Raw genomic sequence first — 20,116 nt, 5'->3', positions numbered from 1 at the left:
AGAGGCAGAGGCAGAGGCAGAGGCAGAGGCAGGGGAATCCTTCAGGTTTGTTGGCTAACCAGCAAAGCCAAATCTGAGAGCCTAGGGTACCATGAGAGACCCTGCCTCAAAACAAAACAAAACAACAGTAGCAAAAACAGACAGGGGAGGCACTCAGTGTTACCTCTGACCTCTGTGTGTGCACGCTTCCACAAATGTGTGCACACACTTGTGCGCGCTCACCTGGACGTGTGAGCACACACACACATAAGCTGTGTATACACATGAATATGCAAAGTTGGGGTCACTAGTTCAGAACTGATGGGCCTGTGGGAAGGTCAGGAGTGGGCTTGTGAATGAGGTGCATGCCCACCAGCTCCCTGAAATTATGTGTAGTAACTTTGTTATTACAATAAGTAATTTTGTGTAATCTAAGTATAATTTACCAAAAATCCATCAAAAACATCAGAAAACAATAAGAATTAGCTGCATAGCAGCTTTACATTTTAATTCATTTAATTAAATTTTAATTGACTTTAAAGCCTTTAATCCAGGCAATTAGGAAGCAGAGCAGGTAGATCTCTGAGTTCCTGGCCAGCCTGGTCTACAGAGTGAGTTCCAAGATAGCCAGAGACACAGAGAAACCCTGTTTGCAAACAGACAAACAAACAAACAAACAAAAGAATCAGTGCTACAGGCATCTAAATTTATCTTTACTTTTCAACCCAATGTTTCATCACTTTGAAATGTTTTCAGCTCTTTTAGTGTTTCATGATCTTACCATGAAGGTCAGTAGTTTTATTAACAGTACTTTATACAACTCCCCAACTCTGCTGTGTTTTATTCCTGCTAATATATGCAGTTATGACAGTGTTTAACGTATTGGTGATAATAACTGCTTACTTAAAAAAAATCTTTTCTGGAACTTTCTATGTGGTCCAAGCTGATCGGAAACTTGGGATCCTCTTGCCTTGGTCTCATAGCTGCAGACCATGAACTATAACCACTTTGCCCAATCCATTGCTTAATTCCTGTTATATATAATAAAAATAGTATCTTAGTTCTTTAAAAAAAATGGAGAATCTAGTTTTAAATTATAATTGATAAAGTACAAAGAACCATGCAGGGAATTGTTTTGTAAACCTCTGTTCTGACTCATCTCATTTTACCATTTACACAAAAGAGGCTCAGATCTCGCTCTTGAATATCATGTAGAAAGATGATTCCTTGTTTCCCTTGAGAACCCACTGCATGACTTCATCACTCTTGGCCACACAAGAATCATGTGGTTTATTGAAAGGAACAGAGGACAGAGACTCACACACACTGAAAATAGTCCTAGCTTTGACACTCACTAGCACTTGACCTGCTCTGTAAGATGGCCTCTCTGACAGTTTCCTTATATACAAATTAAGAATAAGTGGGTTCACAAGTATAGTAGTTTATGTAGTATAATAACAGTAATATTTATTCCTATTGTGTGCGTATGTGTGTGTATTATATGATATTTCATTTTGGTTCTGCTTTCCCTATAAGGGTATTTGAGAGTCAAATGCAATAATACATATCAATTAGTAAACACTTAAGTATGAGACTTAAATTCTCTTTCTGTCAAACTTATTTTTCTTTATTGAGACAGTATCTTAAGCCTTGTCTGCCCCTGAATTCACTATACAGCTGACTTTGAACGTCTGATCCTCCTGTTAATACATACGAGGATAGTTTCACATAGCCTCATGTATGTCATGATCATCCTTCAAAGGAGGGGGAAAACAGAAGGAGTACTTGCAGAGATAAGAGCTGAAAAACAAAACAAACAGAAAAACAGGTCGAAAACTCTATAGTTTCAACTTCATAGATCTGAGAAACTGAATGAGCTGCAATAAAAAGAGAGAGAAAAATGATCTTAAGGCATACTGTAATTAAATAACATCAAGGCATACCATAATCAAATTGTTTAAAACCACTGATAAGAGTAAAATCTCAAAATAACCCAATGAGAAAAGGAGGTGCTTTGTGTAGAAGAAGAAAGGTGACAATGAAACAGATGTGCTGTTGGGGACAGTGCAGGCAGGGCATGCAGGAGCGCTGTTAAGAGACAAGCAGTCAACTGAGATCTATACCCAGCAAAGACGTATTCCAAACAATGATGAAACATGTGGATATAAAACCGGCTTTTAATAGCATAAGTAATGTTAAGGGAAGGCTCCGGGCAGATGGACTGAGAAACTATGAAAACACAGGTCTGTACAAAGGGATGAAGTATGTGGTGCTATGGCGGGAACCACATACAATAGTTTATTAATGTTTTTAAAGGTTATTGCTTTTTAAACTTAAATTTATTTTCATCAGACACAGCATATTAAAAGTATTTCTAGTTGATTCTGAAAGATAATTAGTTTAAAGATGATAAGATATGGTATACAATTTATAATAAAAATAGCACACAGGCTAAGAGTTGGGGAAATAGACATATACATTGAGTATTCTTGAAATATCTGAAATTGGATGTATTTCAGAACTTGTAGTTTTTTGGACATCCGGGCTGTCTTAGCAGGTTTTCTCTTGCAGTTTCTCAGCTTTACCAGTTGGAAGATTTTGGGTTCAGGTTTTCAGATTGGTATAACCCAACCTTCCTACCACTGTGGCATTTTGCTGCTCTTTGTACCTCTTGAGGTTAAGGTGTAACATGTTTTTAAAAAATGTACTATAAAACTGAAAGTAACCACAGATTGTTATAGTTAATAATCAAAAGAAATAAATTGTAACTAGAAATATTCGAGTAATTCCAGAAAAGATAAAATGAAGGGAGACTGTAACCAGGAAGAGGAACAGAAGACACGGCAGAAGAAGCTTAGCCCAACCTTATCAGTAATCATGCTAAGGAGGAGTGAATGCATCCAAATCAAGAACAGCTCACTCCAGGAATGGAAAACTGTTAACATTTTAAATCAGTAATTGCAGTTCAAAATGCCAACAAGCAGAAACGAATAATAATCTTAGAGACATAGAAAAAGTACTATAAGTCTAACATCCATTGGTGATTACAGAAACACACACACACACACACACACACACACACACACACACACCTCAAACCTTCCAGCTAACTAGAATAGGTGAGAGATGGGAGCTTTGGGGCTGAGAACAACCTGTAAAACCCAGTATTAAAAAACCAATAATAATAATAATAATAATAATAATAATAATAATAATAATAATAATAATACACACACACACAACAGAATGACAGGCAGGAGATCTGAACACTATGAAAATACTCATGCTGAATGAAAAAAGCCAGAGGAAATTATTGTTATGATTTTAAAGAATGGCAAAAGATTCTATGGTGACAGTGGTCACTGTCTTAGAGTTCCTATTGCTGTGACAAACACCATGACAAAAGGCAACTTGGAAGGAAAGGGTTTAGTTGGCTTACCCTTCCACATCACAGCCCATCAGTGAGGAATGACAGGGTAGGAAGTCAAGGAGAGGCCGTGGAGGACCACTGCTTACTGATTCTGCCTGCTTTGCTATAGCTCCCAGGACCACGAGCCCAAGGTTGGTACTGTCCACAGTCAGCTGGGCTCTCCCACATCGTTATCAATCAAGATGCTGATAGAGGAAATCCTGAGAATTTCCTGGGTAAATAGTACATTATGTATTGATTTCTCTGTTGGCTGACCTATGTCTAATATTAGATAATGTGTAGGGACCGCTTTGGAAGGTATAAATTATTTGTTAAATATAAAGTGTGGTTATTATTTTTTTATTGCTGAGATCCTAGAGTGGAGAAAGTTCCAGAGTTGTTAGTGAGTACTGCTTTCTTTAATAATGGGTGGCAAACAAGACGACTGCTCCATAGTTTGCGGGCAAGTCCCTGCTTGTCATGGAGAATCAGTCTTCCGTCAGTAAGAAAACTCGAACCTGCTGTTTGGTAAAATCCTTCACTAAAGGCCTAATGCTTCTTAAAAGAATAATGTCAAAATATGTTCATTTATTATGCTTTTAGGAAAAGTGATAATAGTTTGAGAATTGTTAATTGTTATTATGACAAGCCTTTGTAATTGATTCTATATATAAAATTTATTATATTTATATAAAATCCTTATTTTTCTTATTTATAACCTTTAAAAACTTGGGATTTTATGTGAGTTTTTAATGAATCTTTGAAAAAATTTATGCATATGCTACATGAAAATTTCTTCCTTTGCTTTTTAATAGGGATAATTAGAGTTGGATTCTATGTGTGGCAAAATATCATCTCAGGAATTCATCCCCTGAAGACATTTCTTAAATGTAAAGAGTGAAAAGCTTTACTTTGGCACCAAGTGCATTTTGAGGGTTAGAGTTTATTCCCTGACATGGCAACCCAGGAAAGATAATCTGCTCACCTGGGTTCTCCTTAGACTAGGGGCTCGTTTGCATTCTTTTGAGTCCAGTGAATTCTGGGCTAGATCTGGGGAAGGGATTCTAAGCCAGGAAATAATAACTTGCTTATTCCAGACGATTCACATGGGAATCATGAGTCACCAATCACTGTTTCCTGTGGCCTGACAGCTAGTTGGTGTGGTACTCAAGCATTCATTCAGAGGCATTTGGCATTTATAGGCAATTACAATCTGGGCACTCACCTCCCCAGTGTATAATTTCCTGTGACTACACAATACATAAAACAGGAGCAAAGTACTTTTTTTTTTTTTTTCAGAGATCAGAAAAGTGTTGTAGAATAATTCACACCATTCCCCGAAGCTTAGTTAAATCTTTCCATCAATTTTCTCAGTTTCTGGAAAGATCACACGGTGTGCACACTTGGGACTAATAGGTCTGCACTGCACATTCAGGTTCTAGGCCAGTTTTGAACAGGAAAAGATTACAGGAAGCTTGCCGAGCTGTAGGCGTAGAAGGAGGTGCATAGCAACCTGTTCAGAAGGTAGGTAATAAGTGGAGCTGTGGGCTGGAAAATGGAGTCCAGGGACTGGGGTGGGGGGGAGCAGGAGGGATCTAGTGGGGGGGGGGAATGGAGAGAGAGTACTGGGAGAGAGAACTGGAGTCAATGGGGAGGGGGGAGGGCATCTCTGGGATGAGCTGGAAACCTAGGGCAATGGAAACTCCCAGGAGTCTATGAGGGTGACCTTCGCTAAGACTCCTAAGAGTGGGAGATATGAACCCTGAAATGGCCATCTCCTGTAGCCAGGCAAGACTTCCAGTGGAGGGATTGAGACATCCACCCGGCCATAAAAACTTTCCACCTACAATTTGTCTTGCCTACAAGATGTACAGGGTTAAACAATGGAGCAGAGATTGAGGGAAAGGCCAACCAATACCTGGCCCAGCTTGAGAGAGCCCACCCTGACACAGTCAGTGATACTCTGCTGTGCCTGCAGACAGGAGCCTAGCATTAACTGTCATCAGAAAGGCTCCACCCAGCAACTGATGGAAACAAAAGCAGAGACCCACAGCCAAGCATTAAGGGTAGTTTGAGGAATCCTGTGGAGATGGGGAGGAAGGATTGAAGGCACCAGAGGTCAAGAAAACCCACAGAATCAACTAACCTGGGCCCATAGCAGTTCCCAGAGACCGAGCGAGCTGCCAAACAGAGCCTGCATGGGACTGACCTAGACCCTCTGCACAGTAGCTGTGCAGCTCAGTCTGCAAGTGGGTCTCCTCGGCAGGAACAGGGGCTGTCTCTGCTGACTCTGTTGCGTGCTTTTGGTCCCTTTTCCCTAACTGGGCTGCATTGTCTAGCCACAATAGAAGACCTGCCGAATCCTACTGCAACTTGATGTGCCAAGACACCAGGTTGATATCCATGGGAGGCCTTCCCTTTTCTTAGGAGAAAGGAAGAGAGGAATTGGGGAGTGGGCGGTGAGAGGGAAGGACGGGAGGATAGGAGGAAGGGCAAGCTGAAATCAGGATGTAAACCAATGAACTAATTTAAAAAAGAAGGTATTAAGTAGGGACTGATAAGATGGCTCAGCGATTAAAAATACTGGCCGCATTTCCAGAGGTCCTGAGTTCAATTCCCATCAACCACATGACCATCTGTAAGGGATCTGATGCTCTCTATTGGCATGTAGGTGTACATGCAGATAGAGCACTCATAGTTTTATAAATTACATAAATACATTTTAAAAAGAAGATAAGTCATTGGGTTTGGACTTGCCACCCCTTGGTTTAGAGTCCAGCTTTTCTACTTACTGTATACGCTTTGGCCTCAGTTTCCTTAACTGTAAAGCGGGGATTGGAATGCTACCAATCAAAGAGAGTTGCCGTGAGACCTATGATATGTGTAGTCCCTAGGAGAGGGTTTGGTTCGTGGTGAGCACTCACAAATGTTTGTTGTTAAAAGAGTAAGATGAAAAGATGTTTGTGGTTAGGTACTACGCACCGACAGCAACACTTTTCGACTGCGTGCCTATGTGTGCATGAGTCAAATTTAAAATGCCGATGCTTTGTGCAAGCAGAAGGATTTCATAGAAGGCAAATGAACCTGGACAGAGACCTCTGGAACTGCAGGTCTTACCTCCTTGCTAGCCCTTGGCTGTGGGAATGGGGCATGTGGCCAATGGCCTCTCCTCTATGGATTCAGACTGTAATGCGCATGTGCGAATGGCCAACCTTGAGGGCGCTCCCCAACTCCCCAGTACAGCCCCGCTGCAGAGCTCCCAGGAGCTGCTCAGGACTTGCCTTCTGGGCCCAGTCTGTTCAGCCTTCCATTGGGAAGCACCTGCACCCATACCCTCCCGGTTCAATCATTTCAGGTTTTGAAAGATTTTGACCCAATAAGCTTTGCTTTTTTTTTTTTTTTTTTTTTTTGTCCCTCTCTTTTTTTATTTACAGTCAGCTTCTTGGTACAAACAGATAGGCTAATTGTTTTCGTTATCAGTAGATGAGGGGCGCAGGTGAAGCCAGCAGTCCAAGAGGCCATAGAAAATTCTTGTTTTTTGTTTTGTTGTTGTTGTTGTGTTTTTTTCCAGCAGCAATGAAGAAGAAAACTCCACCATTTGTAGGAAAATATATGGAACTGCAAATTGTTATCACATTAAGCTAAATAAGCCAAACTCAGAAAAACAACAGCAAAAACCCCGTTTCTGTCTTGTGAAATCTAGATTAAAGTTAGAAGATGAGAAAGTAGAAAGGAGGAACTATTTGGTCAAAAGAAGGGGGCTAGCATGACGGAGACTGATGAAGAACTTCACTGAACGGTTCCCAAGTGTACAGCCCATCCCATTCCAGCTACTGGGAAGGCAAGATGGGTCTGCTTTATTGTGCGGAGCAAGCAGCGAGGTTAGGGAGGTGAGGTGAGCATAACCAGACAGAGTGAGGTCACTACATGCAACATATGACATGTGTCCTATGTCCAGGAATGGGTGAATGTGTGTGAACTGAACAATACAGAGGATGTGAATAACTGACTAAAGAAAGCAGAGGTGCCGTGCCGCGTGTCTTGTACCTCTGCAGAGTGTTAAGCAGGGAGGGTGTAAGAATGGGCGTTAATGGTGGTCATGCGGGTCATGGTGGAATCATAGAGACAGGAGGAGGGAAGGCCCACTATGAAGCGACTCGAAATTAATTTTTTGTTGACTTATTTTGCAGAAGACTGCCAGGCTTCCATTTAGGAGATGTCTATATAAGTCTGTTTGAACTCAGGTGTCACTCACCCTGGTGGCACATGGTCCTCATTCTTCACAGTGGGGCCTAAGTGGTGTTCTCAAGGTCTCTAACGTTAATTCATGCACCGAGGCGATTCTCAAACACGCAAAATCATTTCTTTTTAAATAGTGGAGACTTGACAAATCCAAGCTATTGACAGTAAAATTGCCTTTAAAAGAAGAGTTTCTATAGCTACTGCTTATAGAACAAAAGAAAAAGCCAACTTCAATTCTTTCAGAGCTGAAGGGTTGGTTCTCTGGGACCTTTGGAGCCTTTTAAATACCCAGTGTCTCCGTCCAAGGGACAGTTGTGCTGCTTAAGTAGCACAAGAAACTCGTATTTAACTTGTATTCCAATTCCTCTATTTAAGAGTTAGACATTCTGGTTAACCCGTTGAAAGAGACTGATTGTGGGGAGGCCTGCTGTTCAGTAGGAAACTGGGGGGCAGAGAATTGGCCCCTGAAAATACTCTCCAGGTTTGCCTTACAGACGGAGGGACGCTCTTTAGTTGCACTTCATTTCTTAGCTGCTTGTGGTTTTCACACACGGAGGTGGATTCTGGTGACATGGAGATCTTTCAATTTGAAAATAGGAAATGGCAGGAAAAGGGAAGGGCTGTGGTGGGCGATAAGGGAAGCGGAGGAGGGTGCCCAGTACCAGTGAGTGGGACTGCCCCTGACCAGCAACCCTGAGGGTCTGTGGAATCTGAGTCTAGACTTTCCTCAAGGTCTTTTCCATGGATTCCCAGAAGGGTTGAACAATCCTGTTTCTTACATTCTTAGGTTAACTTTGTCTTCTCCATTTCACCATTGCTGTCAGATCTATTCCAGGAACTTGGGATCTGCCTTCAGTTTCCTTTGTCCTGGGGTCTTTGACAGAACAAGAGGCTCAGATCAGAGGAAGCTTTTCTGCCTTCACAAGTCAGTCCTCAGCGGCTGCGCTGTGGAAAGGGCCCCTTGGCATAGCCTTAGGTGGCGCTGTGGAAAGGGCTCCTTGGCATAGCCTTAGGTGGCACTGTGGAAAGGGCTCCTTGGCATAGCCTGCAGGCTTTTGATGGAGGTTCTCTGTTCCTGGCTAGCGTCTGCTAGTTTTTCTTCCTTCCCTTCAGGATAATCTCTCATTATTTCCCTGTTGTCTCCATCTGGGCCTTGCTCTGCCCACCCTAAACCAGATCCTGAACACACAACCTAGGAAAACCTCTTCCTAGATTTATTCTAAGGACAGAGGGGACCCTAGGTTTCTAGCTGATCTTGTCTTCTGTGTTTCCAGGACCTTAAGGCAACAGGAGACTAAGTGGAATGTAATATTTCAGTAAATTCTGTCATAATAGTAACTTGGAATTGCTGACGATTGAAGAACTTGCAGTTTTCTAGAGCCTTGAAAATGTCCCCTGTTCAAAAAGAGATGGCCGAGAGGTCATCTTTATATTTTGTTGGTTCTTTTAGAATTTGCCTGCTTCCCTTGCCGTTCCAACTGCTCCCCTCTCCCATCCTTCTCGCTCTCCCCCCATTTCCTTTCCCTGTAGGGCTGGAACCCAGAGCCTTATGAGCACTAAGACCCCGTACATACCACTCTGCTGTACTGCAGCCTCTTCCTTTCTTTTTGTGTGTGCATATTTGTGTGTTGGTGCCCATGTATGCAACAGTGTGGAGGACTGAGGACAGCATCAAGTGTAGTTCTTCAGGTGCTGTCCAACTTCTTTCTAATCAGTTAATGTGTGTGTGTGCGCGCGCACGAACATACATGTGCACATGTGAGTATGTACACACACAGTGTGTGGAAATCAGGTGATAGGGCAATTTTGAAGAGTTGGTTCTCTCCTACCATTAGTCCTGGGAACTGAATTCAGGTCCTCAAGGACTCTACTAACTGAGCCATCTGCCCAGCCCCTAACCCATTTTTTTAGTTAGTAGTTCCTGACTGGTTTAAGAACTATCTTTTTTCTGTATTATAAATTATTTTTTAAAAGCCTGGAAAAATATAGGCACAGTATGTCTGTGTACTAGCCCCCAACCCACACTGAATACACATTAAACTTTTTGTATATAAATCCTTAAAACATACCTTTTTAAAATGAGATAGGCCCAACCAGTCTTACCGCACGCCTTGACCCCAGCTTCCCTCTCCGAGAGCTACTCTCCTGAACTTGTTTTTAGTTGTCACATCCTAAGCTTTCTTACATGCATATGGTATTATAAGCAGTGCTGACAGTATTGCATTTGTATGATTTACAGTAAGTGGCACGCTCTATGCATCCTTTAGCAGCTTCCTTTTTCCACTTACATTTTTTGAGAAACAGATGGAATTCATCTAGTGAGCTACTAAATATTTGCTGACTCTACTGGCCAAGCAGGAATGTAACTGTCTTAGTTACTTCTCTTGTTGCTGTTACAAAATCACTGACAAAGCAAGGTAAGGAAGAAAGGCTGTGTTCTGGGCTACAGTGTAGAAGATAACAATTCTTCATAGTGGGGAGTCATGGTGACAGAGCAAGAGGTGGCCTGTCACAGCGCATCCACACCAGGAAGGAGAGAGCAAACAGGAAGTGGGGCTGTCCTTTACAATCTCAATGGAGGCTAGGCGATCTCTGTGGGCCTCACACTCACGTCAGGGATCATGCCTGTGCTGTCAGTAGATTAACGTGTGTGAGGAGTTCTGTATAATCATAGGGTGGTTGGAAGCTCTTTGTAAATATTTGCCATTATGCTGTAGGTTGCTGTGGGTGGAGGAGTCGGGAAAAGGGGACTTTTGGAGGGTGGATGAGGGAAAATCTGACTGAGCTGAGTCAGAGGACAATTTTAGAACTCTGAATCTGAGGAGGCAGGGGGAGGGAAGAAGATAATGGATCTAGGAACTCAGGAAGTGACCATGCATTAGAAGAAGCAGTGTGGTCTCTGATGGTTGGAGCTTTAGGGATGGTAGAAGGCACACAATTTTTCTTGTTTCAGGGCAATTCAGGGCTATTTCTAATACCCTTTCCCCTCAGACTGTTCAGCAAAGCCCATTAGATCTTTCTGATTATCAGCTGCTTTGGCAAAGCTTTAAGAGACTCAAGGAAGTTGAATATTTGAGGGAGTATAAAGATTAGATTAAATTTCAACTGAAATCTTCTTTTTCCAAATGTTTTTCTTTTCTTTTTTTAATCTTTCAAATATATATTTGTTTGGGCCAGGAAGCACTTAAGATAAGAGGCTTTAATTGGTAAATGAATGTTTAGCTTAAACCATAGGAGTTAAAAATGTGTGAGAGAGCTGGGCATGGTGGTGCACTCCTTTAATCCCAGCACTTGGGAGACAGAGGCAGGCAGATTTCTGAGTTCGAGGCCAGCCTGGTCTACAAAGTGAGTTCCAGGACAGCCAGGGCTATACAGAGAAACCCTGTCTCAAAAAAACAAAAACAAAAAAAATGTGTGAGAGAAATGTAGCATTGACTATATTGAAGACATTCAAGGGGCGAGTCAAAGCCATGAGACTGTATGTTAAGAGTGCAGCACAGCCTGCCCACTGTAGGTCTCATGGTGAGCCATCTCAAGCATTCACTCTCAAGTGTGTACTTCAGTGCTGGATTTCAGGCCCTAATTCTGGGCCAGTTCCTCACTTCTAAAGTTGTAAAGTGACTCTGAGTAACAGTGCAGCCACGCACGTTTCATAGAAGACAGGCTATGCCTGCTTGATAAATATGAGATGGTGCATCTAGAGTTTCCCCCATACTTTACATAGGCTGACGTCTTTTAAAATGTGAGTTCTAGTTTCACAAGAATAGAATATATAAGGCAAACTATTATGCAGCTATCATATGACTGTATGTTTATGTGGTTGCTACCCAGCGACATTAGGGAGGTCTTGTGTGTGCGGGCCTAGAGGCAGGAACAGTACAGAACAGGCGCTCCTGTGGAGAGATGGTCATGCCTTTGGACTTTTCTCTTTTTGCTTTGTTCTAAAGGATGTTTTATTTCTTGCAACTTCATATCTGATTCTTGGTTTGAAAATATATTTCATTTTTAAATTAGCGCACAAAGGAGTGTGTTTCATTATGGCGTTTTCACACTCTCTTCTCACGGCCGTCTGTCTTTCCCCTCCTCCACTCTCCTGCTGTCTCCTCCTTCCTTACCAGTCCCATTTGGATTTCGTGTCACACATACTCTGTTCACCTCCTGACCTGCCTTAATAACCCTCTATTTCCCTCTTAGCATCTCTTTTCTACTTTCATAGCTTTTTCTCTACATATGCATGTTTAAAAATGAAAATATAAGGTTTGTTTATGAGAGAAAACAGCATTTTTTTCTTCCCAAGTCTAGCTTATTTCACTTGCTATAATAATTTCTGGCTGCATTCATTTTCCTACAAGTGACAGTGATTTCCTTTATCTTCAAAATCCTTGCTGAAGTATCAGAACCGAGGCAGGGACTACGTCAGAGTGTTGTGGATGAAAGGAGAATACACATAGGGCATCAGATGTGGATGTCACAATGTATATACATTTAGTATTTTAATCACCGTATTTTGCATTGTAAGAAATGCCAGTTACCTTTAAAATGTTCATATACAGGTAATAGGTTTGGTTTATATATAACATTACCACTATCAGTGTTTGAAACATGTATCCAGACTTCTCCCGTTCACTGTATGATAGGCCCTCCTTTCCCACAGCTGCCTCTGCTCTTTGTGGTCTAAAAAGGTACAGGAAGTGTATAAGGAAGAGAAAGCTCATTTCCACCATGCATCCACCTGCATTTCCTCTCAAGAAGCACTTCCTGTCTTTTCCTTTTCCTCTGTAATTATTGTTGTGCCAACATTAAATAAGCGTTAAGTGGTGACAGCCGTAAGTTAGGAAATTAAGGCTTGGGTTTGAATTTAAGTTTCATCATGTACTTGAAGTGTCTTGAAGAGGGCTGGGGAGATGGCTTAGTGGTTCAGAGCGCTGGCTGCTCTTCCAGAGGTACTGAGTTCAATTCCCGTCACCCACATGGTGGCTCACAACCATCTATAATGGGATCCAATGTCTTCTTCTTACATGTAGGCATATGTGCAGGCAAAGCACTCTTATACAGAAATAATGCAGAAGTAAATGAGCCTTTTAAAGAGAAGAGACGGCAGAGGAGTCCTCCTGAAGCAAGCCATCTATTATATACCTCTATAGAAACAGGTTACAAAAATAACAGCATGGGTGATTGTAGTATTTGAACATTACTTGGCATTCCATATACAAACTACAATTATTTCCCAAAATGTGTTTTACAGCTGCATGGTCCAAGCTGGATCCACTTAGGAGCATATTCACATGTGACTGTGTATCTCGGGCCTCTTTTAACTCTCTCAGTTGTCATACAGCACATTCATGGTTTCAGTTTTACACTGGCTGGGCTCTGGAGAAACCAGCCGATGGCCCTGAAGAGTAGCTTACCTTCTGATGGCTTACTGTCAGTGTCTAGCGTGCAGCTCTAAGTCCTTGTAAGTTTTTTAAAAAAAATATTTCTTTTGTTTTTGTTTTGAGAATAATTATATCATTTCCCTCTTCCCTTTCCTCCCTGCGAAGTCTACCATATACCTCTCCCTGATCTCTTTCAAATTCATAGCTTCCTTTTTCCATTAATTATTGTTTACATACATGTGTGTGTGTGTTTGTGTGTGTTTGCATATGTTTGTGTGTATGCATGTATGTATGTGCACGGCAGTGCACATGTGAGATGGTGTGCATGTGGAGCCAGAGGGTAGCTTTTGAGAGTTGTGGTTCTTGCCTTCTGTCTTGTTGAAACAGGGTCTCTTGTTTCTGCTCTTCAGTGTACTCTAGCTGGTCAAGAGTTTCTAGCAAGATCTTTTTGTCTCCACCTCCTTTCTCACTGTAGGAGCACATAAGGTTTTTACTAATATGCCTTCCAGGGATTGAATTCAGAGCTTACCCTGACCCTGGAGATGCCCTGGTAACAGTGCTTTCTGTGCAGGTGTGTGGACCTGAGTTCTGATCCCAGTACCAACCTAAAAAGCTGCATCTAGGGATGAGCATCTGTAATCCTAACACTAGAGGGTCAGAGATAGGCAGGTCCCTGGGTATTGCTTTCAGTAAGGGTAGCTGAATGAGTGAGCTCTAGGTTCAGAGAGAGACCTTGTCTCAGAATTAACATGGAGAGTGTCTAGGAAGTCACATTGTATTGACCTCTGGCCTCCACATGCACAAGCACACATAATTACACATTACACACACAGCAACACACAAACCCATGCATATATGTGCACACAGGCACATACAAGAGATCGTACCTTCAGCTGGTTGTAGACATGCACAACTATAATCCCAGGACAGAGGCAGAGGAATTTTTGAGTTTGAGATCAGCCTGACCTACACAAGGAGACCCTATCTTAGCTTATTATCACACTTCAAGTGTGTATCTTAAATATCATTCTATTTCTAATTGTTTCCTTTAAATACTGAAAGACGTAAAGCAACATCTTTTATTAGATATAAAGGCAAAAGAAAAAATAAGAATAGCCGATGGGCAAAATGATTTCTAATATATTACATGCTAATATTTTGTTTGATTGTGGGCAAATAAAATTATTATATATGATTAACAAATTGCATAAAATCAAATAGGTTCTGCTAAGCATCACACCCCAGCTTTATATTAACCATTTCCAATGCAAAGCCACCAGCACAGCTAATTGGCAGCCTTACATCTCTAGGCAAGCGGTAGAGATCATTTTGAATAAGGTGTGCCAGATGACCACAACCATATTGATTCACCACTGGAACAGTAGTTTGAAAAATTAGGAAGTTATGCAGGATATCCTACTAATTGATTTCTTTCAATACAAAATAAACGTCCCTATAAAGGCATGGTGGCCCACACCTTTAATCCTAGCACTCAGGAGGCAGAAGCAGATGGATCTCTGAGTTCAAGGCCATTCTGGTCTACAGAGTGAATTATCTAGAACAGCCAGGGCTACACAGAGAAACACTGTCACAAACAAACAAACAAACAAACAAAGCCAAACTTATAACTGTAGAAAAGCTTCTCAAAGTGAGAACTTAAATAAAATAGATGCATAAGGGTAGGATGTAGGGAACTCTCCTGAATCAATAGGCTGACTCAGTTGTACCATTGTCTTTTCCACTGATAAATCTAAAGCCACTTTTGATTTGTTAAAAAACAAACAAACAAACAAAAAACCCCAAAAGTGCAAAGTTAAATAGTAGGCAATATAATATTTAAAAACCTATTTAATTGTATTAAATTAGGACTAAATAATGTCCTAGAAAAGAATATAAAACATAGAAATCTATCATTTTGAGAGAACATTAAAGATTATTAGAAGTTGTTATGCAGATCACTCCAGGTTAGTGCATGCGCAGCCGAGGCAGGCTCTGTGTTCAGATCACATCACTCTTTGAATGTTTCATACGATTTGACATATTAAATTGCCATGAAAAATTTAAGTGAATAAATGATTTTGATAATTGGTATGATTTTGTGAATATTTGAGAAGTTGAAGCTCATATACATGAAATTATACATAATTATAAAAGCATTTGAAATGGGTTTCTCACTTAACTTCAGTCCCTATTCTCTTATAGGACACAACTATTAACTTATAGTCTGGGTACATATTAACTGTCTTGTATAAATAGATATACATGAGAAAAACATAACTTGTATTCATCTTCTATGCTAAATATAAAAATCACTAAGTCACCTAAGAATAGGAGTTGAGCTGGGTGTGGTAATATATGCCCGTAATCTCAACAGGATTATCTTGACTTCCAGCCTAGCCTTGGCTACATAATAAGACCTTGTCTCAAAAACAAAGCCAAAGGGTGAACTGTTGTACATCAGAAGTCTTAAACATATAAGTAACATACATGTTTAGATTTGTTTTATCATACGGAAGCAAACATGGATAGGAACAAAGATGTTCTTTGAGGCATTGTCTGTAAGAATTGGAAACCATGTAAATACCATGCAGTGAGGAATTCACCAGGTAAGTTATGAGATAGTAATATGTGGCTGTTAAATGTTTTATTGATAAGTAATGTGAAAGCATACTAATAATGCATTAATACTAAATATGAGCACATTTTAGCCCCCCCCCCAGAGGTACCTGTGTTTAGAAAATGGATCTGAGAAAATATAAAGATATTCGGTAGTATTTCTGGACAGTAAGATGGGTGTAATTTAAAATTTCTGTGTGTATTTTATACAAGCAACAACATTTTTTCATTTTTATTTATGCGTGCCTCTGCTTGTTTGTATGTGAACCACATGTGTGCAGTACTTGCTGAGGCCAGAAGAGGGTATAGGTCCCCTGGAACTGTAGTTACCAGCAGATGTGAGCCACTTTATGTGGGAGCTGAGAATTGAACCCAGGGCCTCTGCAAGAGCAGCTAATGCTCTTAAACATTTGGGTCCACTTCATACTTTCTTATAGCCTAATTTTTTTTTTCCCTTTTTAGTTTGCCTTCCCTGTTCTGAGAAGGGCTCCACTAATCTGGAGTGACCTTTCACAGGGAAAGGGGAGGAATGTGGCTATGGTCAGATTATTTTGAAGGTGAACATTTCAGGCATGAATTCATCTCTGCATGAGCAGACGCTAACCCTTTTGTGGCTGTTGTACATGTCATTAAGTTTACTTTCTTTGTCCTTTATGCATCCAAATGCTATACTTCCCCTAAACTGAAATACTCAGCTCAAATATAAACGAGAATCATACGACCATTCAGAAGCTCGTGTCTTATAGCACAGGGTGTGGAGACCAAGCCTCCCCCACGCCCGCCCCATGCTAAGTCACTTATTGTTTCCTGACTTGATCTGGATGTGTCACCAGGTGACCTACTGTTTGTTCCTTTCTGGGTGACTTCTTGCAGAGACTGTGCTTCCTGTGTGCCTTACGCTCATTACCAAATATTTCACGGGAGCTAATTTTTTTTTTTTTTGTAATATGTTTTTTCTAGATATAAAGACCTGAAGTATCCCTTCCAGTCTAAAGATGGAAAACAGTACCACCACCATTTCTCGGGAGGAGCTTGAAGAACTACAAGAAGCGTTTAAAAAAATAGGTAAGGTTGAGGAAGCTGTGGTATCTGATTCTGCTTGCTGCCTGGCTTCAGGGATGGGGCAGTGGCCTTGTCTCCTGCTGCCTCTAAGCTCTCCTCGGGTCAGCTCTCCTGGGGAGGGGGTCAGCTCTCCTCAAGGCTCAGCTCTCCTCAGGCAGGGCTCAGCTCTCCTCAGGGCTCAGCTCTCCTCAAGCAGGGCTCAGGGCTCAGCTCTCTTCAGGGCTCAGCTCTCCTCAGGCAGGGCTCAGCTCTCCTCAGGGCGTTCCCTTTCTTTTTCTACCCAGGTTTCACTTAATTCTTTCTGAAAGATAAGCTTGCATTTCTAAGTGAATTGGACTTTAGTTCTTGATCACTATGCACAGAGGACAATCCAGGTTAATGAATGACAGTGTAACTGAATGCGCTTTGCATGGTATGCTTGTTACAGAAAAGAGAATACAGAAATGTTTCCTTGTGTATGGACTGAACTCTGTCTCATGCCTAAGTCACCAACAGAAGTACTCTCTGACTCAGTACAGAACCTTTAAAAATATAGTTTTGTTTTTAAAGGCTGTATGTCTCCTTTTCCCGCCTATACATATATATATGTTTTTAAAGTCAAGTCATACTATTCTTTTCAAAGACTGTGTTTCTTCTCTTTTCCCCCTTTGTTCTCTGAAATTCCGGGTTTCAATTTGACATTATCGGCTTTGTACTTTCCTCTTCGAAAACATTTCCCTCACTGTCAAATTGGTCTCACACTTTCCTATTTCAAAACTTCAGTAAACAAGGAGAATACAGACACCTCCTTCCTCCCTCTCTCCTTCCTCCCTCCCTCCCTCCCTCCCTCCCTCCCTTTCTACCTCCTTTGCTTCAGTTTGTAAATGTATGCGGGTAACAAGTGAACTCTGACCCCTGAGCTCAGTCAGCAGACACTGAGCCTCGAGCTCACCATCCTTCCTCAGCAGAGGTCTTGGGGAACAAACCTCTTCTTGGAAAGCAAGAGATGGTGGAGCAGGGAGGATGTGGCCACGGGTAGTCTCACACCTGGGCATCTCGCCAGCCTCCCGGGCAATGACCAAAACTCCCATAGGGCTAACCTTACCGTGTGATGATAATAATAATGATTATTATTAATTATTGTCGTTTTTAAAAATGTAACTTGTCTTGTCTTTTAAAAGCGACCCACAAACCACCAATGTGTAAGCGAGCACTGGTAAAACTCCCTGGGCCTTCCTCTTGGGCCTGGAGAGGGGAGTGGACGTGTTCTCCTTTGTCACTGTAACATCACGTGAATGTGGCATGATTTGCAGAAAGCCATCAGCAATAAATGTCTTAGAATATTGTCTGCAGTGTTCAGCATTTTTTTCCAAGCCAAGAATTGGTGAGTCAGCCGGGCAGTGGTGGCGCACGCCTTTAATCCCAGCACTTGGGAGGCAGAGACAGGCGGATTTCTGAGTTCCAGGACAGCCAGGGCTACACAGAGAAACCCTGAGTTGGGGAGTTATTGAAATGTTCTCTCTTATTTTAGGTACTCAGAACCAGGTAATAAAGAGGTCCTGCCAGCTGGCGCCCTGGTCACTGTACAGGTGCCTGGAAGGAGAGTGCCCCTTTTTGGGTCTCAGTGAAATGAGTTCACAATCTAGTTTCTCTGTTGAGCGTGCCTAGAATCTTGCAATATTTAATTAATGGTATTTTGAGCAGACAGTCCACTGGTGGAATAATTTTGACAGCAAGAACATTTGCTCTTTGAGGGAGCCACGCAGAACGTGGCCTTGCTGACTTTCTACGAGAAACGGGGATTCTTCAGCTCAGGAAGCACAGACAACTCTTCTAGAGGCAGAACACACCATGCAGCCTTCCTGGAGGGGGTATTTTGAGGTCACTGTGGAAAGTGGGCAGTAAAAATATGTCTTCCCTGTTTTGTTTTTAAAACCTGGTTAAAATACACCAGAGCATTCTGTTCATCTTGAGTGCCCAGTACAGTGGGAGCAAGTCCATTCACTTACTCGGGACCACCATCCCACAGGTCTCCTTCATCTTGTTGCACTAGAACTCCACATCTGTTAAACAGCTGCTCACAGGTCCCTCTCCCCAAGCCCCTGGAAACCACCATTGTCCTTTCTGACCAAATCTTCCTCTTGTAGGGACCTTGCACAAGTGGAGTCTTCCAGTAGCTGTGCCTTTATGATGTCGCGTGCGTCACAACTGCCTTTCCTTTTAAAGTTGGAATAGTATTCTATTGTGCGCACAACAGCATCTGCTCGCCTATGCTTTCATTGGTAGCCTTTCGAGTTCCTGGTTGTTTTGAATCTTCTTGTTGTGAACTCAGGTACACAAGAGTTCTGGGTGTGCTCCAGATGTGGACTTACAGGGTGCTCTTGCATCCGCATTCGGTTACTGGGGTGCAGCTGACTCCTTTTCAATGTGGAGATGCTCCTTTCTATCCCCACCAACATGGTATAGTTGTTCTCACTTCTGCCCATCCTTGCCACTGCTGGCTCTGTTGCTATAGTCTGCTTTGTAACAACCACCCTTACAGGCTACAAGTAGAATCTTGTTGTAGTTTTTTGTTTCCCAAACGAGTACAGAGATGGAACAAATTTCTTACAGCGCCTGGTATGCTTTCTCTAGAGAAATCTACATTCAAGCTCTTTGCCTATCTCAAGTTGTTGTACCTTTGTCTCCATCTAGTGATTTCAGGCTGGGGTCAAAGCTTGGGAGCTATGGGTGCGTGCGATTACTTCTGGGACCTGAATTCCATTTCATGAGTGGGTTTGTCGGCTTTTGGGCCAGTACCGTTTCTGTTACTATGGCTCAGTAGTGTAGTTTGAGGTAAGATCTGTTCGGCCCCCAGCACTGCTCCTTCTCCTCAGGACTGATCTGGATATTAAAAGTGTTTTGTGTTTCCATATGGGTTTTAAGATGGTTCTTTTGTGGTTCTGTAAAGAATGTCATTGGAATTTTGATAGAGGTTGCATTGAATACGTAGACTGTTTCTGAGTAACTCAGTTGTTTTTATTATTAATTCTGCCACCCACGAGCATGGCAGATCTTTCCACTATCTCCTGTCTTCAGACTCATTCTTGATTGTTTCAGGGTTTTCATTATAGAGGTCTTTGCCTTCTTGGTTAGGTTTATGTATTTGCGCTCTCTCTCTCTCTCTCTCTCTCTCTCTCTCTCTCTCTCTCTCTCTCTCTCCATATATATATATAAACTATTTTATCATTTTTATGAATAGTTCCCTTTATTAATTTGTTTATTAATTTAGCTATATTCTTTTTCTTTTCTGAGTAATTTGGTTTTAAATCTACTTTACTGGATATGGAAGTAGCTATGCCAGCTTGTATTTGATTTCTTATGTGTTTGATAGGTTGACATTTTTGTTTGTTTGTTTTTTTGAGACAGGGTTTCTCTGTATAGCCCTGGCTGTCCTGGAACTCACTTTGTAGAC

The 20,116-nt window shown here is 41.7% G+C and overlaps 1 protein-coding gene across 2 annotated transcripts in view; it reads left to right on the top strand.

The window, feature by feature from the left end:
- The window catches only part of Pls1 (plastin 1), a 94,488-nt gene that overhangs the window by 33,112 nt on the left and 41,260 nt on the right, over nucleotides 1-20,116 (top strand). For both annotated transcript variants that reach the window (XM_021206959.2, XM_029543745.1), the window contains exon 2: nucleotides 16,582-16,686. In XM_021206959.2, coding sequence (XP_021062618.1) covers nucleotides 16,617-16,686 — 70 coding nt within the window. In that variant the 5' untranslated portion in view covers nucleotides 16,582-16,616. The remainder of the gene's footprint in view (nucleotides 1-16,581; nucleotides 16,687-20,116) is intronic.

Source organism: Mus pahari, chromosome 10 (assembly GCF_900095145.1).
Source record: "Mus pahari chromosome 10, PAHARI_EIJ_v1.1, whole genome shotgun sequence".
Taxonomy (NCBI): domain Eukaryota; kingdom Metazoa; phylum Chordata; class Mammalia; order Rodentia; family Muridae; genus Mus; species Mus pahari.
The sequence above is the reverse complement of the archived record's forward strand: the minus strand, read 5'-3'. Positions and strand labels throughout refer to the sequence as shown.